Source organism: Corvus kubaryi, unplaced genomic scaffold (genome assembly GCF_017639235.1).
Source record: "Corvus kubaryi isolate FWS band 111438036 unplaced genomic scaffold, C.kubaryi_AGA036_p1.0 37353, whole genome shotgun sequence".
Lineage (NCBI taxonomy): Eukaryota > Metazoa > Chordata > Aves > Passeriformes > Corvidae > Corvus > Corvus kubaryi.
Genome location: NW_024581115.1, coordinates 6,243,739 through 6,260,455, shown reverse-complemented (window position 1 = coordinate 6,260,455; position 16,717 = coordinate 6,243,739). Strand labels below are relative to the sequence as shown.

Genomic DNA, 16,717 nt, shown 5'->3' with positions numbered 1-16,717 from the left:
AAAGCACTGGGTACTGCAGAATGACAAAGCAAAGCAAAAATTACTCTAGAATAAAAAGTGTTAAATGTAAAGGCCATTGCTGCCAGCTGACTGTAAATAATGCAGGCTGGAGGATGTTTCGGATGGATGTCCCTCTTTATTGCTGCAGCTGAGTTGGTAGTCTGCATGAAGATTGTGCATTTTGTTGTGACCAAGGATTTATAATGTAGTTGAGTATCTTGTTTTAACACTACTTGGAGCATTATTCCTTGCTCAGTATATTAAAAAAAAAAGGCAATTTATAGTTCCGTGCATGAACCATAAACATCTTACAAGGCTTGCCTTCTTGACATGAAAACTCAACTCCTTTAGACCAGTATTTTTTGGATGCCAGGTGCCCAGCAAGCCACTCCATCACTCTCCTCCTCAGGTGAATGGGGGAGAAAACTCCCAGCAAAAGGCTCGTGGGTTGGGATAAGGGCACGGAGAGATCACTCACTGATTATGGTCAGTGCAAAACAGACTCCACTCAGGAAAATGTTTAATCTGTTACCAAGCAGATCAGACTAGGGTAATGAGAAATAAAACTAAGTCTTAAAACACTGTGATCTATAGCTGCATATTCAGTTATGGGATTAGTGTTTAAATTTGTGCAATTTTTCATTTGCTATTGGCAGCAGGCCCGCTAACTCTCCATCTGTTCTTACAGTGAATGGCTGCTACATCTCTGGGTCCCCAGTACACCAGCTCGACTCAGGGCATATGAGCCTCCGAAAAACCAGCGGGGACCCCCAGGTAAGTTTTTGGGAAAAAGCCAAACAGCAGAATCTAAGAATAAATGGGTTTTTATTTAAGTAGTTTAGGAATCCACCCAGAGCAGGAAGTCAAGAAGTCATTTTCTTTTAGAAACTCTCAGATCAGACAGATTTGTTGCATGCAGAATAGTTAGTCTTTGTGTCCAGCTGGTAAAACAGTAAAAAAATGTCAAGATCCTTTGGATTTTTTTTGTCCTATCACTCCTTTCTGGCCACTTCAGTCACTATTAACAACCCTATGAATTTTCCTGCCACTCCAGCCTGAAGCCTGGGCCTGTGTCCAGCACAGTCCTCTCTTTACACTTGCACATCCGCCCATGTCTGTATCTCATTGTGTTTTCCTGCAGCTCCAGCTTTCCCTCCCAAAGAGAGTATTCACAAAGAATTCGTCCAAAGCTTTTTTCTCAATGACTTCATCCACTCCAGCCTGTCCTTTCACAGCCCCTCCTCAGTGCCTCACCCAGCACATCACCCCGAGTTAACCTACAAGATGCTGACCTGTGGACAGTTGGCCTCCCCTGTCTTTGTCCAAATGTCCAGTAAATATCTCTGCACTTTTTCTTGCAACACATCCATACATATCCCTGGGAAAGTCTTCCCCACAGGTCTGCAGATGCAGCACAGGGCCCTCTTCCAGCTCCTCCCATGAAACTCTTTGCTCCCTGCCAAAACACCACCATATGACCACATGACTGCCACAGCTGGTGGATCACACTCCATTTGGGATGTGCTTCCCCACCCTCTGGCGTTTCCCCCCACTGGTCCCAGACCTGAGTTTTCTGTTTCATTTCTGTGTGAAAGGGCTGAGTCCTTTTGCAGTGCCACTCTTTAAATACCGCTGGGGAAATGCGTGTTTCATTGGTGTGCTGCTGCCATGTGAACCTGGCTTGTCTGGTGCTCTCAGTATCTCCCTGACATTCTCTGTTTCTTGGTTTAAATTTTGTGTTCTCTCACAACTTGTCCCGCTTTGCCTCAACCCTCTTTCTCACGTGCTGCCTAAGTAGTTCCCTTCAGCCTTTCCCTCAGGTGGTCTGTTTCACCTAGGTCAGTATTTCTGGTTTAGATTCATGGCATTTCTCATGATACAGTGCAGCACTTTGCATTCCCTATTTCTTCTACATCAAACATCTTGTACTGACTCCCTGTGCTGCTGTTTCTCTGAGAAATTTGCCCAGGCTGGAGACAGTGAGCACCTAAACGCAGGCAAAAGCATTTTAGAATCTTATGTAATGCATCACCAGACACCCCTGTCCACACATCTGCTGTGAATTCCTCAGAGAACCCAAATAAACTTGTAGGCTGTGACTTCCTTCAAAAAAACCCAGGTGAATCCTTGTGCCAAAAAAAATTAATTTCTCAAGGTATCTGACTCCCATGTTTTTGTAGTTGGCTTGGAACACGTCAGATTAACTGACTTCTGCAGAGCTTCCTTTGTAGCAACATTTGCTACCTTCTGTTTTCATGGTGCTGAGTCTTACTCAAATTCATAGACACCTTTTCAGTCAAATTCACGTCTGAGATACCTGAGGAGTTACAGAGTCACAGAATGGTTTCAGCTGGAAGAGACTACAGACCATCCTGTCCCCTTGCCATGACAAGACACCTTCCACTATCCCAGGTTGCTCTGAGCCCCATCCAACCTGGCCTTGGACACTTCCAGGGATGGGACAATCACAGCTTCTCTGGGCAACCTGTGCCAGGGCCTCCCCACCCTCACAGGGAACGATTTCTTCCTACTATCCACTCTAACCCTGCCCTCTGTCAGTGTGAAGCCATTGCCCCCCTTTTTCTATCACTCCAGGCCCTTGTCCACAATCTCTCTCCAGCCTTTTGTAGGCCAACTTCAGGTCCTGAAAGTTTGCACTAAGGTCTTTCTGGAGCCTTCTCTTCTCCAGGCTCTCTCAGCCTTTCGGTGCCATGCACTGCTTTGCTCGGTTGACTCAACCATGAGCCTGTTGGAAATCCCTGTCATGACTTTTCTCATTCCCTTCATCACCTCCATGATACTTTCTTTCCATTGCTCCTTTATTACAGGTTTTTCCAAACTGAAGTCCTGGCTTCACCCCTGCTTTGAACTAGTTCTGAATCTCCACCAGGCTGCTGGTGGCGTTAATTCTCAGAACAGCTTGTGTCTGCACCCGTTTGGGAAGCTGCTTTTCCTGGGAGCTGTGGCAGCTTTTGCTTTGCAGAAGAGTCCTTAGTAAGGAAAGCATCTGACCATAAACTCGTGGTTGCAAGAAGCTGTTCTGCACACCCTCAAAGTCTTTTTGGCCTGTCTCTCTATTTCCTTGTGTGTCTTGGGCCATCCTGAGCTGCTTTGCTCTGACTGCCTCCTTGTCTGTTCCTGGCACAGGCTGTCTCCCACTGTGGAGCAGCTCCGTGGCATTGGCCAGGATGCTTTCTTAGACCTGGGCAGCAGCCACCCTGCAAACAAATGCTGGCAAGATCTCTCCAGCAAGCTCAGCCACATTTCTTGGAAACAGGTCAGGGGGTGGGGGGAAAAGCCACAACTGGGAACAACACAGACCTATGCTGTGCTGGGCACAGGGCCAGACCTTGTTTATGGCTTCCTAGAGAGCAGCTAAATGCTGCCCGTTCAGGTTGTCACAACTGCCACCAAGGGGACAGCAGAACAGCCGTGGAACTGCACGTGTGTGGTGCTAGGCACGATGCTGCTGCCGCTGCTGGGTGTTGAGTCCCAGGATGAGCACTGGGTGCCCGGGCAGTGGGATTTGGGGTGGGAGTCCTGGCACAGCCCAGTGATGATGCCAAGAGCGATTCACACGCTGCGGATCAGCTGTCACAGCATCTGAGCCCCACCAGTGACCCTGCGACAGGTACAGGGGGCCACTGCCAGCCTGGGGGGACTGTGGCACGCATTTGTGTCCCTGACCCCAGGGGGACACGATGCCACCCTTCCACACACAGACAGGCAGGAACGGTCCGATGGCAGGACACTGCCACCATCGCTGTCCCCAGCAGCGGATGTCACCGTCCCCGTCCCTCTTCTCGTACCCAGCAGGGCAAAGTGCCACCCCGTGGGCCACCAAGACTCCTGTCGCTGTCCTCAGGGGGGTGTGACGCCCTCATCCCACCCCCGCCGTCCCACGGCGCTGCACGCCCCGTCCCCGGCTCGGTGCGGCGGAGGCGAGAGAGGCGGAGCAGCGAACTCCCGCAGCTCCCCCTCCCTCCATCCCTGCCTCCCGAGCCGAGCCGAGCCGAGCCGTGCCATGGGACCCGCCTCTCCCCGCCCCGCGCAGCCATGCTGGGCTCCGAGAGCGGCCGCGATGATGCGCTCCGCTTCCCTCCGCAGAGCCCGGGCTCCCCGGCGGCGCCGCGGCGACAGAGCAAGGAGAGCAGCCTGACGGTGAGTGCGGGCGGAGCGGGGCGGCGATCCGCGGGCGGAGCGGGGCGGCGATCCGCGGGCGTTCCGCGCTGAGCACCCCGCGCCCGAGCATCCTCCGCGCACCGCGTTTCGGTGTTCAAACGCTGCTACAGCGAGCGAGGCGCTGGGGGCTCTGCCCTGCGCGGTTTTCCGCGGAATAATGGTGGTTCCGCGATGAGCAGGAGGGAGGGAACGCGGTGCCTTGGGAGGTAGCTCGGACTGTGAACCAGGTGTCCTGAAAAAACTTCCTCATCTGATCGTCTTCCCCCCACAACAGCGTCTGTACCGGGAGAAGTACTGAAGAGTTAGAGAAAGACAGACAGCAGACCTGGATCGTTGCTCTGCCGGGGCAGGATCTTTTTTTTCCTCCATCTGTATTTGAGGTGCCAAGAAGGTTTCTTGTGCCAGAGTGTCCAAGTGAAGATTTCTGATGGAAAGTGTAGGCAAAGGTTTTATATTTCAGTGTGAAGTTAATCTTACATTTACTTTTAGTCTTTATAATTTAACTGACTCGATGAAGAGACTTTTTACAAGAACATGTAGTGACAGTGCAAGGGACAGTGGTTTTAAATTGAAAGAAAGGAGATTTAGATTAGATATTAGGAAGAAATTCTTGCCTGTGAGGCGGGGAGGCCCTGGCACAGGTTACCCAGAGAAGCTGTGGCTGCCCCATCCCTGGAAGTGTTTGAGGCCAGGTTGGATGGGGCTTAGAGCAACCTGGGATAGTGGAAGGTGTCCCTGCACATGGCAGGGGAGTGGAATGAGATGATCTTTAAGGTCCCTTCCAACCCAAACCAGTCTGTGATTCTGTGTTATGAATGAAAATGTTCTCAGTTGTATGATGTATCTCACTTTACAGACATTAGTATCTTTTTTGTGCTTGGTGACCTCAGCTGGAACACAATTAGCACTTACAGGCTCTTCAGTGCAGGACACAGGATTAAAAACAGAAAGGAAATCGAAATAGATGAATGAAAGTGGCTAGTAATAGAAAGCTTTATTTAAATGGAAATCAGAAGAAATGAGCAGATAAATTAATTACAGCGATAAAGGAGAGGCAATAACCATGCTTGCAGCTGCAAGTATTGGCAGGGTATCAAATCCCTGAGAACAAAAGGAATAGTTTAATATTATACATCCTTAATGTTACTACGAGGAGGAGATTGTTGTCTGCATAGTCACATAGTCGTTACTGGGCTGGGTTGCTGGTGACAGAGAGCAGGGTTGGGAAGGAGCACACACAGGTGTCTCTGACTGAGATGTGGGTCAGCCACTGCCATGCAGGTACAGTGTTCTGGGGCGGGAGGGGGAAATCTTCAACAGTTTTTGGAAAAAAACCACTTCAGTCAGTGATTTTAATTATTAAAATCGGTTGTGACCAATGTTAGTACTGTTAAATGGTATATTGAGAGTGTACTATGCTTTGAATTAAGGGTAAATCTGTATATTCGGACATTTTTGCAGAGGTCTGGAAGAATCAGCTGTTGCAGGGCTGTGCTGGCTGGGGCAGGAGACGTGTCCCAGCCCCTGAATGCAGCCCCTGCCTGCTCAGGCTGGGGGGTTGAAGTAAACCATGGGCTGAACATCATGCCCAGAGGGACTAGACATGGCCACAGGGTGGGTTGCACTGGGCTGCATGGCACAGCACAAGAGCAGGAGTGCTTGTTTTTCTGCAATCCCCGCTGCTTATAGGGCTGAGGACTCAGGCTGTTCTCTGAGGGTGGTTTTCCATATTTGCTGGCCCCTGTGCCATCAGGTAACATCTGCAAAGCAAGAAACTGTTATGTCAGGGTCACTGGGTGTGCATTTCTCCAGCAGAAGCCCAAAGCTTTTAAAGTAGGATGAATCAGATAGCCAAAAATAAGCTAATTTTAACAGCTGTTTGCTCCAAGCCATTGCCTCCATCAAGGCAGCATTGTGAAAAATAAATCTCATATGGAGTGTAAACTGTAAAGCAGTGTAAGTGTTTTTGCTGTCTCCTAGGAGGTTCTCTTTGCTCAGTGCCACTCAAGCTGACGTGGGGATGTTCTAGTTAGCAGAGCTGCAGGGCATGTCCTTAGCTTGCTGTCAGATGCTTTTCCTTGGTCTGTAGCTGTGCTCAGGCAGAACCTCTTCTTGCAGAGGGGAATTCTGTGATTTACTTTGCAGTTCTTGGTCCAGGAAACCTCCCTTCAAACCGAAATCCTGTGGCACACAAGCTGCAGACATCAGGTGATGTCCAGCCAAGCTGTTGCTGCGTCATCGCCTTCAGCAGAGGAGTGGGAGCATCTCCCTCAGGATGCATCTGCCTCCTCTGCATCCAAGAAGCATTAAGTAGCCCAGCTTCTGGAAACCCTGAAGGCAGGTGGAGCTGGAGTATTTCCCATCTGCGTGCACCCAACAAGAATAATCTGGTGGTTTCTCTTTGGTCAGTGAATGTTACTCCATTTTTTCTTCCATTTTCTTTGGAAGAGAAACTCCAGCTGGGTGTATCATAGGCTGTTATGAAACTGCAGATGTGTGGTCTGTGCTGGTTTTACAATGAGTTTCAAGGTGCACTCACCTTTTTAAGGCTGGATGGTTTGCTGGCTGATTCCTGAAGTCTCTGGCCATGAGTTGACTGTGGAAGCTGGAGATCATTTACAATAGGTAAGGGAGAGTTAAATGGAGAATGTACAGGGGGATGTCACCTGAGGAACAGAGCTGTGTCGTTCTTGGAAGAGCAAGAAAGCTGCCTGATTATAAGGTATTTCTGAGTGTGGGTTTCTTTCTTAAAAATTCTCTAATGCCTTGTCAGGACAGTGCAGGACTTGGAAAACCAGTGCAGGGTGGTGTTTGGATTGCAGTGTTGGACACATTGATGAACACGTGCTGCAGATGGGAAGATGGGCAGCCTGTGCACAGGAACTTGGGATTTCCTGCTGCTGTGCTCTGTGTCTGACATAGTGTGATAAACACAGGGTTGTGAGGAGCACAGGATGAGGCTGCATGTTCAGCACAGTTTCCCCCTCTGCCCTGGGGCTGACTGCATGGTAGATACTGTCAGAAGAGCCCTGGTTTGGCAGGGGCCTGAACAATCTCTGAACCTTTCTACAGATAGACCGAGTAAAGAGGGCTCCTGCACACTTTTGGCAGAATCTTCCCTTTGAAATAGGAAGGAATCAGTGGATTTGTTAACAGTGAGGACTTGAGTTGTCTGTTCTTACCAGCTTCTTACCCTGCCAGCACTAAAACCCCAGGCAAATTCATGGTGGTGAATAGCCTGGGCATTTCTGGGCTTCCCTGTCTGGGGCGAGTTCAAGCTGCCCAAGCCTGGGGCTGTGCCCAAGCTCTTCTGAGATGTTCCCCAGCCTTTGCATTTGGCTGTTTTACCCAGATGGTTCCATTTGCCACATGAACTCACTTAGTGGAGTTGGATGTTGTACTTTTTGGGTCTCAGCTGAAACTGTAAAGAAGATACTGAAGTGAGGCAAACTGGCACATCTGTTCTATGTTTAAGGTGATGTGAATGTGTAGAAATCAGGGAAAAAAAGTGCATTTTTAAGTTGAAGAAATAAGCAAAACTGTTGCCCTGCTTACTTGCTTTAGCATGGCACAGTAAGTTCGCCCCCTCTCTGCTCATTTATTCATGTTGTGTCTAATGTAGTAAACATGTAGTTGATTATCTACACTTTGATCAAATTATTCTTGTTTTATTCATGTTGCTTGGCAATGTCTCATTTACTGGTGAGTGGTGGCAGTGACTTCAAAGCCTGTAGAGACTCTGAAATCCAGGAGATTAATGTGCATGTCCAACCCAACAAAGTTTGTTACTCTTGTGCAAATCCAGTGCATTCACCTGGCTCCCTGGATCTTTTCCTCTTCTGTCACCCTTTTGTGTCTCAGACACAATGAAGAGTCACCGACAACACAAACAGCTCATTTTACCATGACTGCCAATGTACTCATGGAAAATAGGAGCTGGAATATTCAGCTGTTGAGAGTATAATTACATTTGCTCATGATCAGTACACAGGCAAAAGTATTTTAATCCACTGAGTTTGGCACACAGCTATCAAGAGAAATGCATCAATTTGTGCTGCTTCTCTGATCCCCTGTGTGTGTCCTCCACCAAGCTTTGTTGTCACCATGTATTTTTCCTTCTCTGACTGCACCTCCTGTCCTCTGTGATCCAGTGGCTCTCAGACAGGTTTTCTGGTGCCACTCCTGGCCAGTGGCAGCTGGAAAGACAAGCTGCTGTCCTCTGGCAGGTTTGCTCAGCTCTTCCTTGGGGTTTCTCCCTGCTAGTGTCTTTGTTAATAATTTTGCTTTGTTGCAAGCTGACAACAGCCATTATGTTGACAAAGAGGCCGTGTAAGAACTTAATATCATGGTGAGGCTGATTATCACCTCAGCTGTCCCAGTGGAGCTTGTGAGAACTGTAATGCAGGTCATCACACCTTGTTTTCTCTTCATGTTCTGTGATTCCATCATTATCTGAGAGACGTGTTATAATTTGTTTTGTTTCTGACTGGCAATTACAGCTGTAATAGTCACCTTCTGCAAGCTTTTGTTAGGCCTTGCTGGCAGGTCAGCAAAGTGAAGATATTCACACTGCCACAAGTTTGGATTTGGAGCTTGCATGGAACCTAGCCAGCTCTCAGGGATGTGAGCCAAGTGTGCTCTCTCAAAATTAGTGAGGGCAGTGGTCCTTTGCATGGAGGGAGTGTCACTGTCCGTGGGACTGATGGAGCTGTTTAATGCTGTCAGACATCAGGACATCATCACGAGATGCTTTGGCTGACTTTAGCATCAGTCAGCTCATCAGTGGGACTGAGCTGGTGAAGCAGAATGCTTTTTTTTTCAGCTCTCTTTGCTTTTAGAAGCAAGAAAAGGAGCATTTCAGAGGGAGGATTGGGAGGGGGGAATACCACGCTGTTATGCCACTACTGCTCAGTGCCAGACTGGCATTCCCCTCCTGCTGGGAGATCCTGAGAGGTTTTAGAAGTAGTAGGAAATACCAGTCCAGGAGCTCTTTTTTAAGTATAAGAAATCTGTGGTAATGAAGGAAAGATCACAGGATTACCTATGTAGTCATATGTAATTTTTAGTAATATTTCTAGAGTTTTGAAAATTTTCATGCCCCCTGCTGGGACTTGGTGTAAAAAGCTGTGAGTTCTGTTAAGTCCTGTTTACCATGATTTTTTTTCTTTTTTTTTAAGATTGCAAAAGCTTATGCATTTTAGCTTTTTAATTCTGGCACCAGTTCCCTTTTAAAAGTGACCAAATGGCCTAGACCCAAATGGCCTCATGACTCTTTCCAGACAATTTCAGCATCATTTCCAGACAATTCAGTCTTCTGGGAAGTGAGGAATACTTGATTTATTCCTAAAACTTTGAGCCTGATGATACTCTCTGAGAAACACGTGTATTAACCCTACTCTCATCACCTGCTGACGTGCATACCCACTGTTCCTCTTCCTGCTGCACTCCTGGAGTTCTATCCACTGCAGTGGCACACTGTCACCAGTCCAGCCTAGGACCAGTTCCAGTGGTTGTTGCTTCAAGACATTGAGACTCACTGTCACATCTCTAGTCAGCAGCTTCCAACTGACACAGATTTAGTTTTTGTGAAACAGGCACTGCCTTTAGCAGGGAATAGGAATTCCCCATGCTGTTCTCTTAGCAGATTCTTAAGCTGAAGGGTTCAACTCCTGTGCCCCCCACTGCAGATCCCCTCCCTGTCCTGGTGCGCAGTGCCACGGTGCAATGATCCAACTCGAGATACTCTGTGTTCCTCTGATTCTGTGATGCCCAGTCTTCTGTTAAAGGCTGCAGAATACCTTAGGAGGTGCAGTGGTTAGAGCATGGCCATCCTGCTCTGAACTGAGCTGAGTTCTGTGACTCCTGAGGCATGGCTCCTCTGACGGGGAGCACAAGGCAGCCGGGAAGGTGTTTGCAGTGCTGTCTGTGGTTGGGACCCTGTGGCTGGTGGAGGCTGGCACTGTCTGGAGATACTGGCTCTGTTTGGAGGTGCTGACTCTGACTGGACATTCTGGCTCTGACTGGAGGTGATGCTGGCTCCTGGGGTCACCAGTACGTGGCCACTGCCTGCAAAGCCCAGATCTCTGACCTGCAGATCAGTTTGGAGCCTGATGGGAGCTGGAAAGGACAGCGTGTGGCTTAGGATCTAGCTGAGGTGACAGCTGAAAGCACCATTGGTACAGGGTCCTCAGCCTGCTTTGGGATGGACTTGGCAAGCTCTGGGCAGATGATTTAAGTGGAGCAAGCCCTTGCACTATGACAGGACAGCTGCAGAACCTCCAGCCTGGGTTCCAGCAGAACCAGTGTGGGTTTGTAGGAGCAGCCTTGTATCAGCTAAAGGTTTTGTCTGTTTTGCTCTGGCATGGTGAGTTTGCACTGTGTCAGCACCCACATCCTCTCTGATCCTCTCTGAGTAGCCCAAAGGCAGATTCACTGCGTGTAAGCACTGCCTTTGGGTCTGCCCGTGCAGCTGTGCTAACCCGACCCACAGATTTGTGTATGGATTTCCTGTGAGCATTAACTGATCCAAACAAACCCCCACCCCCACACAGTTACATCTGTGGGTCTCCCATCCCCAATATCTCTTGATCCCCTGATTAATACCCAAATGCTCTTAGTGTTCCCATGACCCTGTGGGTGCACTGAGACGGGCTGATGTAGGGTACCTGCCCAGCAGGGATTTGGGGTGAGAATACAAACTGGCACTGAGCTCTGACTCTTGCTCGTGCTTCCTCTGGAAGGCTTGGCTGTGTCCAGGGTTGTTCTGCAGTAGCTGTCATGCTCATTGCCTTCACTGTGCTCTTTTCAGTCTGAATATTCCACCGTGATAACTTCATGAGCACTTGGGCTTCTTTATGCTGTTGTTTAATGACCGTGTGATGAGTCCTGTCTGGCAGATCGCTGTGGTTTCTGCACGCTGAAGGTTCACTGACTTCAGAGAGCCCCTGCTCCTTTCTACAGAGAGCATCACTTCCATCTGAAAAGGTCTTTGAGATAGATGGAAGGGCTGTGTGCTGAAAAAATAATTCCTTTTTTTTCATCCTCTAGGAGACTGGCATAGCCAAGGGTGTTTTGCAGCGATAGTGCCTGCAGTGCTCTCTGATGGTCACTGTGTTTCTGTGCTCAGGGTGTTTCACATCAGGTTTTTTACCACAGTTTTTAGGGATCTGGGAGAACTCCCTGCATGGTGCTTTCCAAATACAGTAGGTTTTCCTCACATGAAATGGGTAGTTTATTTCCCTCCGAGCTGACACTCCTGCTTGCAGAGAGTAGCTTCTGGGAATACTTAGCTGCTGTTTCCATGCAACAACCAATTTTTCTTCACTGCCATGCATTCACTGCGGATTTTCTGATGGGAAGCATGTGGATATAACTTTTTATTTACATATTTCTCATTAACAGCTAAATTTCTTTACCGTCTAACTCTCCTTTTTTTTTGCCTTTTTTTTCAACAGATCAACTGTGTGACTTTCCCCCACCCTGACGTAATGCCAGAGCAGCAGTTGCTGAAACCTTCAGAGTGGAGCTACTGTGATTATTTCTGGGTAAGTAGGCAGCCAGCCACATGCCACATGCAGCTCCAGAGCTTCCAAGAAAGTGGAATAAACAGCTTGATTTGTGGTACAAGGTAAAGAAGAATTTGGGCTGAGATACACTGTGTTCAGAGAGTACCAGGGAGACTGGGGATGCCAGTGAAGATCTCCTGGAAACATCTGACCACTCTGAGATGTGGCTGATGATCAGAGGAGTGTCCAGAAAGGCAAGGACAGTTCTCAGGAGATGGATTTGGTCAGGAAATAAGGAGGATGTAGGACAAGCCACGTGTCTCAAAATACCACAGGCAAAAGGGCAGTGCGGCCAGAGGGGGATAGAATCCCAGAATCCCAGACTGGTTTGGGTTGGAAAGGATCTTAAAGCCCATCCAGTCCCACCCCCTGCCATGGCAGGGACACCTCCCACTGTCCCAGGCTGCTCCAAGCCCCAATGTCCAGCCTGGCCTTGGGCACTGCCAGGGATCCAGGGGCAGCCACAGCTGCTCTGGGCACCCTGTGCCAGGGCCTGGCACCCTCACAGGGAAGGATTTCTTCCTCATATCCCATCCATCCCTGCCCTCTGGCACTGGGAAGCCATTCCCTGTGTCCTGTCCCTCCATTCCTTGTCCCCAGTCCCTCTCCAGCTCTCCTGGAGCCCCTTTAGGCACTGGAAGGAGCTCTGAGCTCTCCTCAGAGCCTTCTCTTCTCCAGGCTGAACAGCCCCAACTTTCTCAGCCTGTGGCTCCAGCCTAGTGGCCTCCTCTGGACTCCAACAGATCCACAGGTCATAGGATAGCAAGGTGGCTGACAGGAAATGTGAATTCAGTGTTTCCCAGAGCACGAGAGCCAGGGGTACACACGGAAGCAGCGGGTTCCCCTTCTAAAAGAAGCAGATAGTTGATAACTTTTTTGTTAAATTGTACCACTCCCTCCATGGGATATTCCAGAGGTCAGGTAATAAATGCATTCTTTGTAGGGTGAGGCTTGTGAAGGACAGGCCTATTTGTAACTTAAGTTGAGTAGTTCTAATGCAGCCTGGAGCACTGGAAGTCTTCAGTGGGAGGTTCTGTGTGTGCCCTCTTGTGCTCAGGTCTGTTTTCAGGTTCCTGGATCACATTAAAATGATGCAGTAGTCCTTGGAGTGGGGACCTGATAGAAAAAAGCCTTCCAGTGGAAAACTTTCCTTCCACTGGAGGATTTTTCTGGGTGGTGAGAGGAATACTACGATGGAATCCACAAATAACTACAAAAGGAGTCAGAAATGAAGGTTTTAGGAGTCTTACGTGTGTTTTCAGTAGCTATTGAAGCATTTCCATCTTAAAAAGTGTCAGCCTTGGAGGCCCAGCAGCATGTCCCTTCGTGCTTGCTCAGTGCTGATGGCAGGGACTTGCTAAAATACACATTTGAAAATGGTCACGTTATCACCAGATTTCTTCAGTTTCTTCCAGTTTTCTGATCCCCATGAGCCCTAAATCATTAATGGCATACAGACTGATTTTCTGCATGTGTCTTACAGAGGTTCCTGCCCTGTTTGGTTCTCCCCATTTGGGCTCAGCCACTGTTTGGTTCCATGGGTTGGTCACGTCTTGCTTTCAGTGGAACTCTACTTAAAGTTGCCTTTCTTCTTGCAGACTTTTCTCCTCCCATAACTCTGCTCGCAGGAGTTTCCTCTTTGGCCTTGTCATCCATGGTCTGCCCACAGCTCTCTCACCTTCTTCCATCATCTCCACTTCTCCCACTGTCTTGGCCTGCTGGTGCCTGGCAGGGCGTCCTGCCAGTCTCCTGCTTTGATTAATCTGGCATTTCTCTCTGGCTAGTTGTGCAGCACATGGGGGATCAGAGCAGAATCCGCAGCGCTTAGGGAAGTGTTCTCAGAGAATTTGTTTGTTGGAAGAGGGTAGGAAATGAAATTGGGAAACAGGAGAGAGAAAAGAGGCAGCAGAGATAAAACTGTGTTGGTCCTTGCAGCAGCACTGAAGCCAGTGGAACAAAGGGCTGTGTAAGAAACAGACAGTGAAGAATGGGGTGTAATCTGTGGGACAAGTTGCTGGTTTGCCTTGTTTTACAGCAGATCCGTGCAGACTGGCTCTGTTTTTCTCAGTACAAGTCAGAGTTGACCTTGGTGATCTGTTAAAGGTCTTTCAGTGCTGCTTTGCCCCTGGAAGGAGCAGCACTGTCCTCCCGTCTGCCCCAGGAGTTCCCTTGTGCTGCCTCCAGGATTCCTTCTCTTGGCAGGCTGAGCCCTTGGGGCTGAGAGCCCTTGGGGCTGACACTTAGCAGTGGTGTTACCAGCTGTGAAGGGTCATGGGCAGAAATGACAGCAGAGCTGCTGCTTTGGCCCCCACGTCATCCTTTGCTGGCCAAAGAGAATTGTGAAGCTTCCGTTTTTAAATTAAAAAAAACCAAAAAGGGAGTAAGAGGAGCAGGAGAGTGTTGGGCTATTTCTTTGAGAGGGGCTGAGGTGCTGTAGCCATCAGCTGCTCTCAGGGGAGGGTTCCTCAGGCACCACTGCCGGGAACCAGCTCTTTGTGGGTTTGGCCTCCAAAGCTTTTTGTTGAACTTCCTTTTATTTCTTTCAGGCAGATAAGAAGGACTCACAAGGGAACAATACAGTGTCGGGATTTGAAATTCTTCTTCAAAAGCAACTTAAAGGGAAACAAATGCAGAAAGAAATGGCAGAGTTTGTTCGAGAAAGGTAACGAGCACTTTGTTATCCAAGTAAATATTTGTTGAGATTGTTTTTTCCCCAATTTAGATATTCCTTAAATACATTAATGCTTAATGCTTAAACTGCATAAAGGGTATGCTACAAATTCTTAGTGAACATTTAATATTTCTTTAATGTTCATCCACACTCTCCAGTCTTCTCCAGCTCTCACTTGTCTCTCGTGCTCTGAGTTGTATTGCACAAAGGCTGTCTGTTTAGAGGGAGCCAAGAAGGTTTGAACCTGCAGATTCAAGGAAGAAGCATAGACAGGAGAGAAGCAGAGTGGAGATGATATTTAGAAGGGAAGTATTTTGTCTGAAAAATACAGGAGCAATTTGTTCGCATGGAGCGTAGGCACAGTTTCCTAGAGGAAGATGTAAAAAGACATCACTTTGGACTTAAACTTGGTTATAGAATCATGGGATGGTTTGGGATGGAAGGGACATAAAGATCATCTCATTCCTGCCCCTTGCCATCTACGTGTCTGGGAACACCTTCCACCATCCCAGGCTGTTCCAAACCCCATCCAGCCTGGCCTTAGGCACTGCCAGGGATCCAGGGGCAGCCACAGCTTCTCTGGGCACCCTGTGCCAGGGTCTCCCCACCCTCACTTTCTGGTTTCTGTAGCCTTTGACATAAGGCAGTCCAAGAGACAGCTCCAGTGTGACCAGAGGTAGAAGAAGGGACCACCTGGCACATTAAAAATACAATTGAAAATAGGCTTGCTAAGGGAGAGGATGGGAAGGCAAGCAGAATTGTGATAGCCAGGGAAAACAGGGGGAAGCTGCTTCAAAGGAAGTAATATATAATGAAATTTGACAGAAATAAAGACAAGATGCGTTCAAGAGGAAGGGAATGTTGGTGTGAGATTAGAGAGAGCAGGGAGAGCAGCTCTGACACTGCGGGGAGGCGTGTCTGTGTCCTCAGCAGAGGAGGCAGCAGGCATGCTGGAGAGGAAAGACAGAAAAGATTCACTGAGTGCTGAAAACAAAAAAAGGTTGGGAATTGAGTGTGAAGAGGGTCTAGATGGGAGTTACAGAAAGATTAATGCATTTTTCATCTGTTTGTAAGAAAGGATCAGGATTGTTATGTGTGGAAAAGGAGGAGGATGGTGTTGAGGTTATTCATGGAAATATTGCTCAGGCCATCAGAGGAACCTCTACATTCCCAGCTAAGAGGGCTGAAATATTGATAAAGTTTTCATGATGACCATCAGGTGCCTTGGGGACCACAAGACTACATTTAACTGGGAATTTTCATGTCCAGAAAAATTCTCTTTGTACCAATCAGCCTGCTGGAGGTGAGATTCAGACAGCTAATAAAAACAACAGAAAGCTGGTAATAGACATGATAACCAGATTTCTTCATCAAATATCCAACAAGAGGGAAGCTAACTGAAATTTAGTTTATCAAGTAGATGCTTTTACAGGAGCTTCTGGTATATCGCAGTCTTAGACTGAGCAATTATTTGTTCATTCAGTTCTTGTTGACAGAGGTAGGGTTATAAAAGTCAAATAGTCTCAGAACTTTGACTTCAGTAAGACAGACCTCAAGAAAGGGAGGAAAGTGATGAATAAATAAACCGAACTGAAAAATCCAGGGTGTTGGTGTGAAAGAAGGAGTTACTTTAAATCAGAAGTAAAAATCAGTTCCAGCATTTGCATTCAGGGAAGGACTCCAAAACAGCCAAAAAAATCTGCAGACTGCCCTGAGAAGCACCAGGTATAAGAAGTAGTGTTTCCATTAGCAAAGGAGCACTGTCTTAGTCACTTTTTAATTAAGCTGTGGTATGTTTAAAAAACATAGTAAGTTAAATAGCAGATTATTTAGCTTCCACCATGTTCAGCAGATACATGTATGCACCTTTCACTGTTTGTCTGCCACAATTTGTGGAAGAATTCTGCAGTTTCTTCGCTACAGGAAAAGCAATTATGCTTCTGTTGTCTGATAATTTCATGGTTCCCTCCTAATCTGGAGAAACAGTGTAAAAAGACTCCCAGTCAGTCTTCCCACAGTGACAGTTGTGTAGCTGTCTGCCAGATATCCTCCACCACCTTTCCTCCCTGTTCCCCCTGTTGTCTTAATCTATTTAGTTTCTTCTTGCATGGCAGTCACATCAGATCATCTTTGCCTCCCTTTGTAGCTCTCTAGTTTTGCTTCATCCTCTGTAGTATGTCATGGCTGAAACTGTTGGAGTGTGGGCACACAAAGTACTTCTTTCCAAAAAAAAAAAAAAAGAAGTAAAAAGGGAACGGGAAATAAACATCCAGACATCAACTAGAACTAATAAAGTCAG

At 47.8% G+C, this 16,717-nt stretch overlaps 1 protein-coding gene across 3 annotated transcripts in view; it reads left to right on the top strand.

The window, feature by feature from the left end:
- The window catches only part of GAS7 (growth arrest specific 7), a 59,866-nt gene that overhangs the window by 19,913 nt on the left and 23,236 nt on the right, over positions 1-16,717 (top strand). For 2 of the 3 annotated variants that reach the window (XM_042032737.1, XM_042032735.1), the window contains exons 4-7: positions 689-774; positions 4,108-4,161; positions 11,637-11,726; positions 14,294-14,409. In XM_042032737.1, coding sequence (XP_041888671.1) covers positions 689-774; positions 4,108-4,161; positions 11,637-11,726; positions 14,294-14,409 — 346 coding nt within the window. The remainder of the gene's footprint in view (positions 1-688; positions 775-4,107; positions 4,162-11,636; positions 11,727-14,293; positions 14,410-16,717) is intronic. The other variant, XM_042032736.1, reaches the window with a different exon arrangement.